This window comes from Mustela putorius, unplaced genomic scaffold (assembly GCF_011764305.1).
Source record: "Mustela putorius furo isolate JIRA1106 unplaced genomic scaffold, ASM1176430v1.1 tig00003845_pilon_pilon_pilon, whole genome shotgun sequence".
Taxonomy (NCBI): Eukaryota; Metazoa; Chordata; class Mammalia; order Carnivora; family Mustelidae; genus Mustela; species Mustela putorius.
In genome coordinates this window covers 89,337,659-89,349,800 of record NW_025421998.1, presented here as the reverse complement: position 1 = coordinate 89,349,800, position 12,142 = coordinate 89,337,659, and the positions used below count along the sequence as shown (strand labels likewise).

Sequence of the window (12,142 nt, the reverse complement as noted above, 5' to 3'; positions counted from 1 at the left end):
AGTAGGGAGTGGAAGCTCCATCATTACTGTCTCTCTTTATAAAAGTTCCTATTTGCTTAAAAAACTTCTCTGAACTATTATTTAATGACTTTAAAAATATTTTTGTGCATTTTTTGAATAAGGCATTTCCATAAACACATCATTTGGTTATTATCTATCTTTCTAAGAAAGATATGTAAAAATATATAGCCAGTAAAGAGTAATATGAGATAATCTGGGTCTTACACACAAAGTGGCTTTTAAAAATCTGTGTACAAAATAGCAAATACTTATAACCGTTCTTAGCAGGGTACCAGGAGTCCATTATCAAAAGGTGCTTATGGCAAGTTCTTAAATAGCAGGATAACCCTGGTATAGAGTATTATATACTCATCTGCTGAATTGTTAAAAACATTTTTCATATTCGGAGATCGAAGAGTCCACGTTATTACTCTTAATTAAAAATGCTAATATTTTAGAAAGTGGAATTTATCAATATTTGAAACAGGCGTTACATTTGACCAAGAAATGCTACTTCTTGGTCACATTAGTACAAAGACACATGTGCACTCCGTGTGTCACATGGTCACATTAATACAAAGACACATGTGCACTACTGATGAGACTTCATATAGGAAAAGGCCATTTGGTAGAATCTACTAAAATAAATATGTGCACACTCTTTCACATGGAAATTTTACCATGAAGGATTCTTCGAGAAAAATACACAGGCATATAAAAGAATATCTGATGTAGCACTTTTGTGACAGTAAAAAATCAGAAACAACAGAAGTGCCATAATCCAAGTAGGGAAATAAATGTTTCCATATTACAGAACAACATAGTCATTTGAAAAGGCTTCAACTACAGGCACCTGGGTAGCTCAGTCAGTTAAGCAGCTGCCTTCAGCTCAGGTCATGATCCCGGGGTCCTGTCAGGCTCCCTGCTCAGCGGGGGGTCTGCTTCTCCCTCTGCCTGCCACTCCCCCTGCTTGTGCACTTGTGCGCTCTCTCTGTCAAATAAATAATCTTTAAAAAAAAAAAAAGAAAAGATTCAACTAGATGTGCACTGTGATGTACTGCAAAAGGAAGAAAGACATGGATACACTAAGTATCACGTATTGTTCAGTGGGACCAGAGACAATAGAGGGAGTTAAAAATATATATAAGCTAAAGTGGTATCTGAGAGTTTGTTTGTTTTTTATAAAGATTTCTTTTTTAATTTATTTGACAGACAGAGATCACAAGGAGGCAGAGAGAGAGAGAGAGAGAAAGAGAGAGAGGAGGAAGCAGGCTCCCCGCTGAGCAGATAGCACGATGCAGGGCTTGATCCCAGGACCCCGGGATCACGACCTGAGCCGAAAGCAGAGGCTTTAACCCACTGAGCCACCCAGGCTATTATGAGAAGATAGTACTCATGTACTATCTTCTTAATTTTAGAAAATTAAACATTCTTCCTTGACTTTAGCGCAGACCTTTAATGATTCCATAAAGACTCATTAAAGATTTGCTTCGCCAAGGGATGGAAAAGGGATTTTTTTTTTAATTTAAGGTAACCAATCACTAAAACAGAAAAGATGAGAAATCTATCCAGTTCTACCTGCTTCTAATGTGTCTGGTTCATCTGGTCTTTGGGCGATCTGCAAGTAATACAACAGAGAGCCATAGAGGTGTGTCCTCACTCGCTGGAATCCGCCACCTAAGGAGATATATAGTAAAAACCTTTCTTCAGATTAAAGTTAAAACAAACATAAAAATATAATTTATAAGAACTTTAGACGAAAAAAACCTGTCTTCAAAATGAAGTCCAAGAGCTTCTTCAATATGATGTGAAGCGAAGAATCTCCAATAGAAGCAAAACCCACCACTGGGTTCTCTGCTGGAGGAGGGGAGGCGAAAGAACTATCAAGCATAAAAGCACAATGAGTCTCTCCAGATCCCAAGACTAATGGTTGTTTCTGTTCCGTGCGAACGGCTTGGCTTAGGTGAGCAGTCAGGGTGAACACAGCACCTGCCACCACGGGCATTAACTCCTGGGCTGCTTCGTCATCCAGTATCTTAAAGCAGAAAGACAAATCAGAGTGAGGACTCTGCTTTTAGCTACAGTCATTAGCAGGCTTTACATGCATTTAGCTTTTCAACTACCATAAGAATGTAAGAATGGAATGGCACTGTTCAAAGAAAACAAAAACTAAAATATAGAAAGAAATTGAAACACGAAGCTGGTAAACACGTGTTCCTAACCAGAAGGGATTCCTATCAACATTCCTTAGGTTTTTTAATGTACATTCACGTAAATGGCCTCATAACCAGTGGCCCATCCAGAATGTCCGGGGTGGGATCTATCCCTGTGTATCTTTAAAAAGCTCCCTAGATAATTCTGATAGACACTTGGGTTGAGAGCCACAACTGTACAGATGCCTTTTTCAAGGGAAGTCTTAGCAATGGCGGTGTGCAACTCTATTCATTCCTAATAGAAAAGGAGACAGAAAAGGATGGTGGCAAACTGTGTTCAGATGGTGTACGAATATTTGTTCAGCAATATAGGAAGTAATTATGAAGTAAGAAAGTTTAGGAAGCAATTTAGGAAGTATGTTACCTTGTCATGTACGTCTTGTAAAATATCACGAATAATCAGTTGTCGATCCTCTGCCTGAATGAGGTCCTGGGGACAAGCTGTCAGTATGATTTCTACCAGCTGCCTCCATGACTCTAACACATGCCGTTTTGCATGAAGACACTGCAGCAATTTGTTTCTTCCTACCACATACTGAAGTATAGTGCTGATTTCCTAAAGCCACAGAAATTGAATCACAAGGTTACTGCATGGGCAAATGATACTTTTACCAACCAGAGTCCTTTTTTCTTTTCTTTTCTTTTTTTTTTCTTATTGGGGCACCTGGGTGGCTCAGTTGGTTAAATGTCTAATTTCAGCTCAGGTCATGATCTTGGGGTCCTGGGATCAGGCCCCACATCAAAGTCCTCACGCGGAGGGGAGTCTGCTTCTCCTTCTTCCTCTCCCTCTGCCTCGCCCCCACTCATGCTTGAGGGTGTTTCTCAAATAAATAAAGTCTTTTAAAAAAATAAAATTTATTTATCTTTTTAAAATTATTTTATTTTAAATATTTTTGTAATTTAAATTCAATTAATTCACATACAGTGTATTACTGGTTTCATAGGTACAGGTCTGTGATTCATCAGCCTTATGTGATACCCAGGGCTCATTACAACCCATATCCTCCTTAATGTCCATCACGCAGTTACCCCATCCTTCCTCCCCTCTACCCTCCAGCAACCCTCAGTTCATTTATCTTTTTTAGTAATCTCTATACCCAACGTGGGGCCCAAACTTCATGACCCTGAGACCAAGTTGCACACTCCTCCAGCTGAGCTAGGCTGAGTCTCAGTGGAGTCCTATTTTTAACTCTGTCTGTTCCTCTGAATACACTTACAGTATACTTGGGAAACCTTCCACGTACACGTCAAAAAGCTGAGGCAGTATGGGTAGAAATGAGCTTTTTAACTCCATCTTCTCTTTGTATTATCTACTTACACTTACTGTGGAGCACCAGAGTTGCCTATAACTCAAGGTCAAGGGCATGTTTCCCTGACACGTATTTTATTTCTTTGCCTCTTGCTTTGGCCTAACCAGCAGTGTGTCCATATACATGATTCTTCCCACCTGACCTCTTACCCATTCCTCCCCACCTGTGATGACAAATGACTTTCTCTTCCCTAAATGACAGAGAGCAAGGGAAGTCTAATACGCAATATGGACAGGCTGCAAATCCTTAACTAGTATAGCAGAAAAAGATGTTATTCCCTCTGGCATCCAGATGTTAACTTCAGTTTAGAGTATCAAAGTTTTAAAATCAAAATGAAAGATTCCATGAATGTTTAATTTTAAATAGTTTACTTATTAATCAACTACAAGTCAATTTACTGTTTTGTTTTAAAACTGGCAATTAAGTCATTAAAAAAGGTTAAAACTAACAAATACTCAACAAGGCTTACCTCCATTAGCAGAGGTCGCTGGCCTATGGCTGCCATACCCTGAAGGGCATTTACTTCTGCTACCAGAACCCTATGGAGAAGCTATAGAATTGAGAAAAGAGAAAAATCAGACCACTGCAGACACTGACAGAACAATACCTTTAGCAATTACTATAAACAGCCCTAGAGGGAAAAGTTTTGGATACCATCTTCAAGTGGCACTGTCTAGTTTCTAGTTACAAACTTTAGATATCCCTTACATTACTAAGTGCTACCAAAGAGCCTCTGTAGCAGATCAGTTCATGCAAATGCCCTTGGATATCTTCTTCCTACTAGTGAGGCCATTAACATTCACCTGGTAGAGAATTAAATAGCTAAAACCATTTCACAGCTGGGCAGCATGACTGCTCTCAGGAAGGTGATGGGAAACCTTTTGAAGAGGTCAAGTTAGGGGGCGCCTGGGTGGCTCAGTGGGTTAAGCCTCTGCCCTCAGCTCAGATCGTGATCTCAGGGTCCTGGGATCAAGCCCCGCATTGGACTCTCTGCTCAGCGGGGAGCCTGCTTCTCCCCTCCCTCTCCCTCTGCCTGCATCTCTGCCTGCATCTCTGCCTGCATCTCTGCCTACTTGTGATCTCTCTCTGTCAAATAAATAAATAAAATCTTAAAAAAAAAAAAGAGGTAAAGTTAGTGTGGCTTATTCAGTTTCATTTCTCAGCTATTTGAAAAATGAAAACCGCAGCCCAATGAACCAAAATCCTTATCAGAAAACAACTGTATAGCTCTATTTTTCTCCGATGACTCAAAGTCAGAAGCACTTGATACTGCACACACTTCAGACTAATCCTCACCTTGACATTGCAGACTGTCTGTCCCCGTAAATTCTTGTGTTCACAGTTAGCAATAACTTGTTCGATCTGGGCCCGATCAAAGAAATCTAACTGCAAAGGTTCAGGGATCTCCTGACTGAAGTCAATCGAGTCAAGAATACTTAAAATTTTTCGACGTACTAGAAAAAAAATAAAAGTAGTTCAGTTTTACTTGGGACCATCAGGAGAAGAACAAACCATTGTACTCAGCTCACGCACAAAGGCTGTGCTATGTTCAACAAGTCCAGCAACAGAAGACAGGGTTGAAATCTAAATTTGACTTTATTTCTAATATACCCATTTACAAGAACATTTTTTCCATTCATTCATCCTAGTTTTAAAAAAAATATTTCTGAATGGCAAATAATCCTTTCCACTTTTCTGTGGCAAATAATCCACTCTTCTATACCAGTTCAGAATTTGCAGATACAGGAGTAATAATTACCTTCTAAATTTTTAAGCAATTTAATATATACCTATAAAGTCGTTACAGATTCAAAGGGCTTTACCTTTTGTAGCAGTGTCAAAGTGAAGGAACCCAGAGACAGACCTATTTTCATCTTCTATTCCTCCTTCACCATCTGTTAGAGCATCAATAATAGCAGATTAGGAAAAGAACAACACACTTGTAACATTTATTTGGAAATAACAAACAAAGTATTTCTTTTCTAGGTCACTGCTGCTAGGTCAAAGAGTCCTCTGCAAAAGGATAATTGAAATGCAGAGATAATGAGAACTTACCAACAACATTCATCTAATTCTTTCCGTTCCTAGGAGATCCACTTCACAATTGTAAAGAGGATAATCAGAACTCCCAAAGAGGCAGGACCCAATCATGCCAGTGAGATGATTAGAAAAGCTTATGCTTAATTTGCATGCATAAGACACATTAAAATATCATGGGTCATGCTGGCTCAGTGTGACACACTCCACTGAATATTTGTGGATATGAATATAGCAGAAAATAGATGCTTCAAACAATAATAAAATGACAATTATGGGATGACTTAAAAATTCTGTGTTTTAAGGAAGAAAATTCTAAAGACAGAAGAACTTATTTGGTCTACAATTACATGCTAAGCACAAGACCGTTGTGCTCACATTCACACAGACCAGTCAGCAGCACAATAAAACAAATGCCAACGCATACACACTGACCTGAGTACGGTTTCACGGGCATGTCATCCAGTAAGAGGTGCAGGAGCCTCTGGGTATGTGACCGTTGACGATTCAGAGAAGTTACCCTTAGTTCTATGGAGGCAGTTTTCATTAGCCATGACATCTGGTTCAGCATAGACATTTCATACTCTGCAAGTTACATAGAGATTTGGTTTCAGAGTAGTAACACAGGATCGTAACAGACCTAAATTCTGTAACTCATCAGGTATGTTTCGACGTAACACAGTCAGTAACTTCTGAAACCTGCCATCATAATAATTTATCACTCTAAGGAAATTAAAAAAGCAAAACAGATGGCTAAGAGAGAAAAAATAAACAAGTATATGTCTATAAAAGATAAGCCAAAGCAAATGAAGAATACAAGATAATCAAGCTTCCATTACCAGAACTTTACAGAGATCTACAGAATTATAAGTCCGTCCTATTTGGACATTAATATGGAACTTCATACTTGAAAAAAATTAATTCTCAAATATATAACTTATAAAAAAAAGCCCTAACATACAGTTTGACTTTTATTTTCTAAAACAAATATATAACTCATAATTTTATATCTCTTGATATAATCAAGGCCACCTGATTTAACACAGAATTAGCATTCATCTTTACACCATAGCAGTGACTCAAGAGCTACAGCCATGGCCCTGAGCCATCCTATGGCTGTGGGCCTCAATAGGGGCCACAGGGTGACCAAGAACATGAGAAAGCTGAGGCCCAGCCATGACAGGCACCTCATCAAGAACACCAAGTTCATGTAGACACTATCCAAGATATGCTGTGGAGCCACTCAAGGTCTCCAAGAGCAAGGGGCTCTCAAGTTCATCAAGAAAAGGGGGGGGGGCCTTTTTCTTGACACCAAGAAGATGAGACAAATTTCACAATGTCCTGCCAGCCACGAGGAAAGCTGCTATCAAGAAGGACTGAGCCCCTCCCTACTCTGGGCATACTAAAACCTTTCCAGAAACAAGAACAAAAATGAAACTATATAATTAGGATTGGGAATCACTTAAAGCTTTTGAATCCAATATTCTTAATATGCCTGATCTAAAGTCTTAATTTCTAAAAGTATAAATATAAAATACACCAGGGGCACCTGGGTGACTCAGTGGGTTAAGCCTCTGCCTTCAGCTCAGGTCATGATCTAAGGTCCTGGGATCGAGCCTCGCATTGGGCTCTCTGCTCGGCAGGGAGCCTGCTTCCCCCTCTCTCTGCCTGCCTCTCTGCCCACTTGTGATCTCTCTCTCTCTCCCTCAAATAAATAAATAAAATCTTTAAAATACACCAAATACTACTACTGCCACCAGCTCTACTGCCAACAGGCAAAACTAGATTCACTTTTAAAAAGACAGATACAGTAATAGATAAGACATTAATTTTCTTCCTAATTAGATAGAAAAGAAGGCTTCTTAAAAAGCTTGTTATATAAACAAAATCTTAGGACTAAAAATAAGACATGCTTAATAGGAAAATGAAGTGAAAAATATTTTGCTATTAGGTAATTCCCCAGGGCCTCTCGAACCATCACTCTAAAAAGTAGATTAGTAGCTGATAATTCCTAGTAATAAGAATTTATTATGCAATCTGTGAGCTTGTATTTCCCAAAACATAAAGATGATGCTAAATAATCTTAAAAAAAACTCCACAGACTACACTACCTAGATATAATATGAATTAAGAAAATTGTTACAAAATGATCAAAAAGAAAATTATATAAAGTAGAATCCTATAAAACACAGGTAGCGTGGGATTGTGTTGGCCCCATCAATAAACTCCCCTATGGTTTTCCACCATACTGAGTTTTCCATTTCTCATGTCAAGACCTGAATTGGTTTCAATATATACACAAGAAACAAAAGTAAAACAATATATTGTAATTAAACACCTTCACTCAGAAAAATCTGAATTTCCAGAATCATCTTATATAAGTACTTTCTTATCTCTTCAACAAAAAAAATTTTTATTTGGTAGAACAAGGATAAACTCTATCCCTGGCAAGCTATTTTTAAATAATTTTATGCCAGCAGCTAGAACATGAGGCTTCTCGAGAACAATTACAGAAGCAATCCAAAGTAACAAAGAAGCAAAGTAACAAAATGAAAGCAGAATTCCACAAATACTGTAACAGCTACCCCCACCACCAACACTGTACAAACAAAACCAGGCAACAAGGGCTTGACAAATTAGATATTAATGGTATGGGAAAATAATGTCCTACCTTTGTTAGAGAAAGGTAAATGTTGCAACTGAGAAAATAAAAAGTCCTGGCTGGTTCTCAAGTACCTCATGGTGGGACCGGAAGTGTCCGAGCAGGCGCACAACTGATAGATCACCTGAAGGGTTAGAGATGCGCAAAGCCCCAGGTCATTTTCTGTGTGTTCAATATTTTAAGGTAAAAGGTGAACCAGAAACTAACACCCATCGGTAACTCAAGCAAAATAGATAAATACACATAAAACACATGCTCAGGTACAAGCAGTTGTAGGGAAGCCGACGCAAGACAACATACTGGAATATAACTGAGAGTGCTGATGACATCACTACAGAGCTAATCTTGGAGTCAGCCTAAGTGTTTGTTAATACACACCGTTAAGTTTAGTATTTTAGTTATTATTTTTAAAAGATTTTTATTTTTTTATTTGAAAGAGAGAGAGAGATCACAAGTAGGCAGAGCAGCAGGCAGAGAGAGAAGGGGAAGCAGGCTCCTCGCCGAACAGAGGGCCCGATGTGGGGCTCGATCCCAGGACCCCGAGACCACGACCTTAGCCAAAGGCAGAGGCTTAAACCACTGAGCCACCCAGGCACCCCTTCAATTATTATTAATAGCAAAATACTCGAAGTAACTTCTAAAAACTGTACTTAATTTATCTGACTCTCAGGAAGATAAAAAATTTACCAGAATTGAAGCAATTTAAAAAAAAATAGAAAGAAGATGCAGATTAAATAACACCTTGCACAGTGTCAGCTGAGGCCGAAGAAGGCAATGCTCTGTCCTGATTTCAGCTTTAATGTTGTAACAGCTGTCCTTTCTATATATTGTATGTGATCTGTTTTTCCTATTTTGTGCCTGTTTTTCATATTTTGTGATTTCGCTATTTAAAATAGCCCCCAAGCATAGGGCTGAAGTAAGTGTTCCTAAGTACAAGAAGGCTAGGACGTGCCTTACAGAGAAAATACAGGTGTTAGGTAAGCTTCATTCAGGCATGAGCTGTAGTGCTACTCGCCTTGAGTTCAATGCTAACGAATCAATGATATGTATTAAGTAAAGTGTCTTTTAACAGAAACACATATCTAACCAGGTTATTGAATTATTGGTTGCCGGGATCCAAGGCTTACAGGCTTAACACTAAGTTTTCCCTAGGAGCAATGACTCAATATTCACCAATTCGGTGTTCATTGTGAATTTATAAAACCAGTAATGACAATCAACTATAAATCCATGTCTGTCCTTATATTCTTAAGAAAAATACAGAAGAGGGGGCACCTAGGTGGCTCAGTGGGTTAAGCCTCTGCCTTCGGCTCAGGTCATGATCTCAGGGTCCTGGGATCGAGCCTCACATCGGGCTCTCTGCTCAGCAGGGAGCCTGCTTCCTCCTCTCTCTCTGCCTGCCTCTCTGCCTACTTGTGATCTCTGTCTGTCAAATAAATAAATAAAATCTTTTAAAAAAATGAATAAATAAAAAATTTTAGAAGTAAATAAATAAATAAAAAGAAAAATACAGAAGAACAGGGACACCTGCATGGCTCAGTCAAGCATCTACCTTCGGTTCAGGTCCTGATCCCAGGGTCCTGAAATCAAGCCCACACTGGGCTCCCTGGTCAGCAGGAAGCCTGCTTCTTCCTCTCCCACTCCCCCTGCTTGTGTTCCCTCTCTCTGTCAAATACATAAATAAAATCTTTAAAAAAAAATCTTAAAAAAAAAAGAGAGAGAGAAATACAAAAAGTTCTGAAGGTGCCGGCTAGAGCAAAGAACCCGGCAACAGTCTACAGGTAATTTACACTGCAGCAGTGCAGCAAGCTGTCAGCAGAAAGAACTACACAAACCATGTCTACACAAGGAAAAAAACTAAAAATAACACAAGGTAAAACTTGAATTGTGCGGTTGCAGATGTACACTGGTCTTCCAGATAGCTGTGATGTTACTTTTGGTACTCTATAAACAAATAAGCATTTGAGAAGCTAATACTGAACTTCTCCAAACAAAACAAAATCAGTTATCCATATTATGTGGCCACTTGAGAAGATGATCTCAGGGTTCTGGGATTGAGACCCTGCATCAGGCTCTCTGCTCAGCAGGGAAGATACAAGATCTTCTCTACTGAGAAGATACAAGAACAGATGCTCAAAGATGTGGGAGAGGTCACACTGTCGGAGGAAGGACACAGCAAGTGAGTTCCCGAAACACTACAAGCCATTCTACAAGCGTGTGCCCAATAACCTCCCCAGTTCCCAGGACAAGGCAGGAAAAATCTCCATCCTCAGAGGGAGCACAAAGGAACAGGCTCAGTCTCAACTTCTTCATCCAGAAGGCCTTGTACTGCTAGATGACGAAGATATCAGGAAGGTCCAAACTCTTCCCTTTGCTACAAGGGAAGCAGGATAAAGTATAAACCTATGGGGGAAGGAAGCATCTTCCATTAAAAATGGAGCAGTGCTCCTTGGTTCAGTGCAGATTCTGACTCAGCAGTCTGGAGCGGGACCCGAGCTTCGGCACTAACAAGCTCCTGAGCGGGGCCGGCTGATGAGGCTGGACCCCAGTTTGAGTAGTGAAGTCACAGAGCAGCTGTAAGAAGCTGGCAGACCGCTGGGATAGACACATTTTCGTTGGTCAGGACGGTGGATACAAACCAGAGCATCTGGGTGAACCAGGGCCCGCACTCTGATGTGGTGAAAATCAGCGGAGCTGAGTAGCAGCGCTTCTGCTTTCCGGTCTGTCAGACTTTCCCCCACTGCCCTCTCCCCACCTCTGTCTTAAATCTGGCTCTGTTCACTTACTTCACCTGCCTAACTCCTCTAGCCTCCTTTAACCTTTAGCCTAACTCCTTTAGATCGAGCCTATCAACTACTTCTACATAAATATGTCGAATTCTAGAGCACTGCTAAAATGCACATCAAGTTCGTTCCCCCATTTTGATTCTGAGGGAGACCAAGCTTACAGGTCTTCCTCACAGGACTCACAGTGAAGGACTATTTGGATAGCTAGAGGACAGAAGAAAATTGTAAAGAACTACAAAAAGAAAAATGGGAGCATAATGAAGAAAAATCTCCAGGTCACTAGAAGCCAACAATGCCTTTCTTACTCTGAAAACGTGAATCAAGGGTGCTACTGAAATTAAGAAACGAGTCACACCTTAAAGAGCCTAGTTTTTCAAACACAAAATGAGTAAGATGAGAAATAATCGTAAGTGAACAAAGGCAAAACAGAAGCTCTCAGGACAGTTTCAACTTGGCACTAATGTGACTTTCCACCACCTTACGTTTGGCTCCAGTGCTGGAGTCACGCGGTTCTTAAACAGCGCTTTCACCCACAGTCCTACATTCTCAGCTAAGTCCCACAATAGCCCACCGCACACACAGACACACACAGACAAGTTCCGCGCCACGCCCAAGCTGACGTAGCTCGTTAAGGGACAGAGATGAGAATCAGAGGTCTTCTGACCCAAATCCACTACTGTCTTCACCAAAAAGAAACAATTTGAAACAGCACCACTGGATACTTTCTACACTACCGGGTCAAAATCCATCTCAAAAAACTAATTTCCCTCATTTCTCAAGGGAGCAACATGTAAGATCTATACATCTATAGGTTCTTGGGGTTTGTGCTCCACGGATTTTATCTATAAATGAAAGACAAGCCAAACTCACAACTCAAGTCTTACTGTTATACTTCCAGATCTGTGATATATTCAAGCATTTCTTAAATCTCTCCTACTAATTGCTATTAAATACAGCCTTCTGTATACCTGGTAACACAGTTCAGCGAGTTGAGGAGATTCTCTCACTGCTACTGGGCCTGTTCTCCCTTCAGTTCCCTTCTCCAAGATGTTTAAAATGGCGTGAAGGCACGTCCGAGGGCAACCCAACACTCCTACGAGAAACCAAGAAGAAACTCAGCTTTTCAAATTTTTG

General features: G+C 40.0%; 1 protein-coding gene across 3 annotated transcripts in view; it reads right to left on the bottom strand.

The window, feature by feature from the left end:
• Positions 1-12,142, bottom strand: part of NUP205 (nucleoporin 205) — an 82,668-nt gene that overhangs the window by 29,476 nt on the left and 41,050 nt on the right. For all 3 annotated transcript variants that reach the window (XM_004741702.3, XM_013050115.2, XM_045063012.1), the window contains 9 exons: positions 11,977-12,101; positions 8,232-8,346; positions 5,996-6,145; positions 5,347-5,418; positions 4,820-4,977; positions 3,993-4,073; positions 2,578-2,769; positions 1,768-2,035; positions 1,579-1,677 (listed from right to left, as the gene is read on the bottom strand). In XM_004741702.3, coding sequence (XP_004741759.1) covers positions 1,579-1,677; positions 1,768-2,035; positions 2,578-2,769; positions 3,993-4,073; positions 4,820-4,977; positions 5,347-5,418; positions 5,996-6,145; positions 8,232-8,346; positions 11,977-12,101 — 1,260 coding nt within the window. The remainder of the gene's footprint in view (positions 1-1,578; positions 1,678-1,767; positions 2,036-2,577; positions 2,770-3,992; positions 4,074-4,819; positions 4,978-5,346; positions 5,419-5,995; positions 6,146-8,231; positions 8,347-11,976; positions 12,102-12,142) is intronic.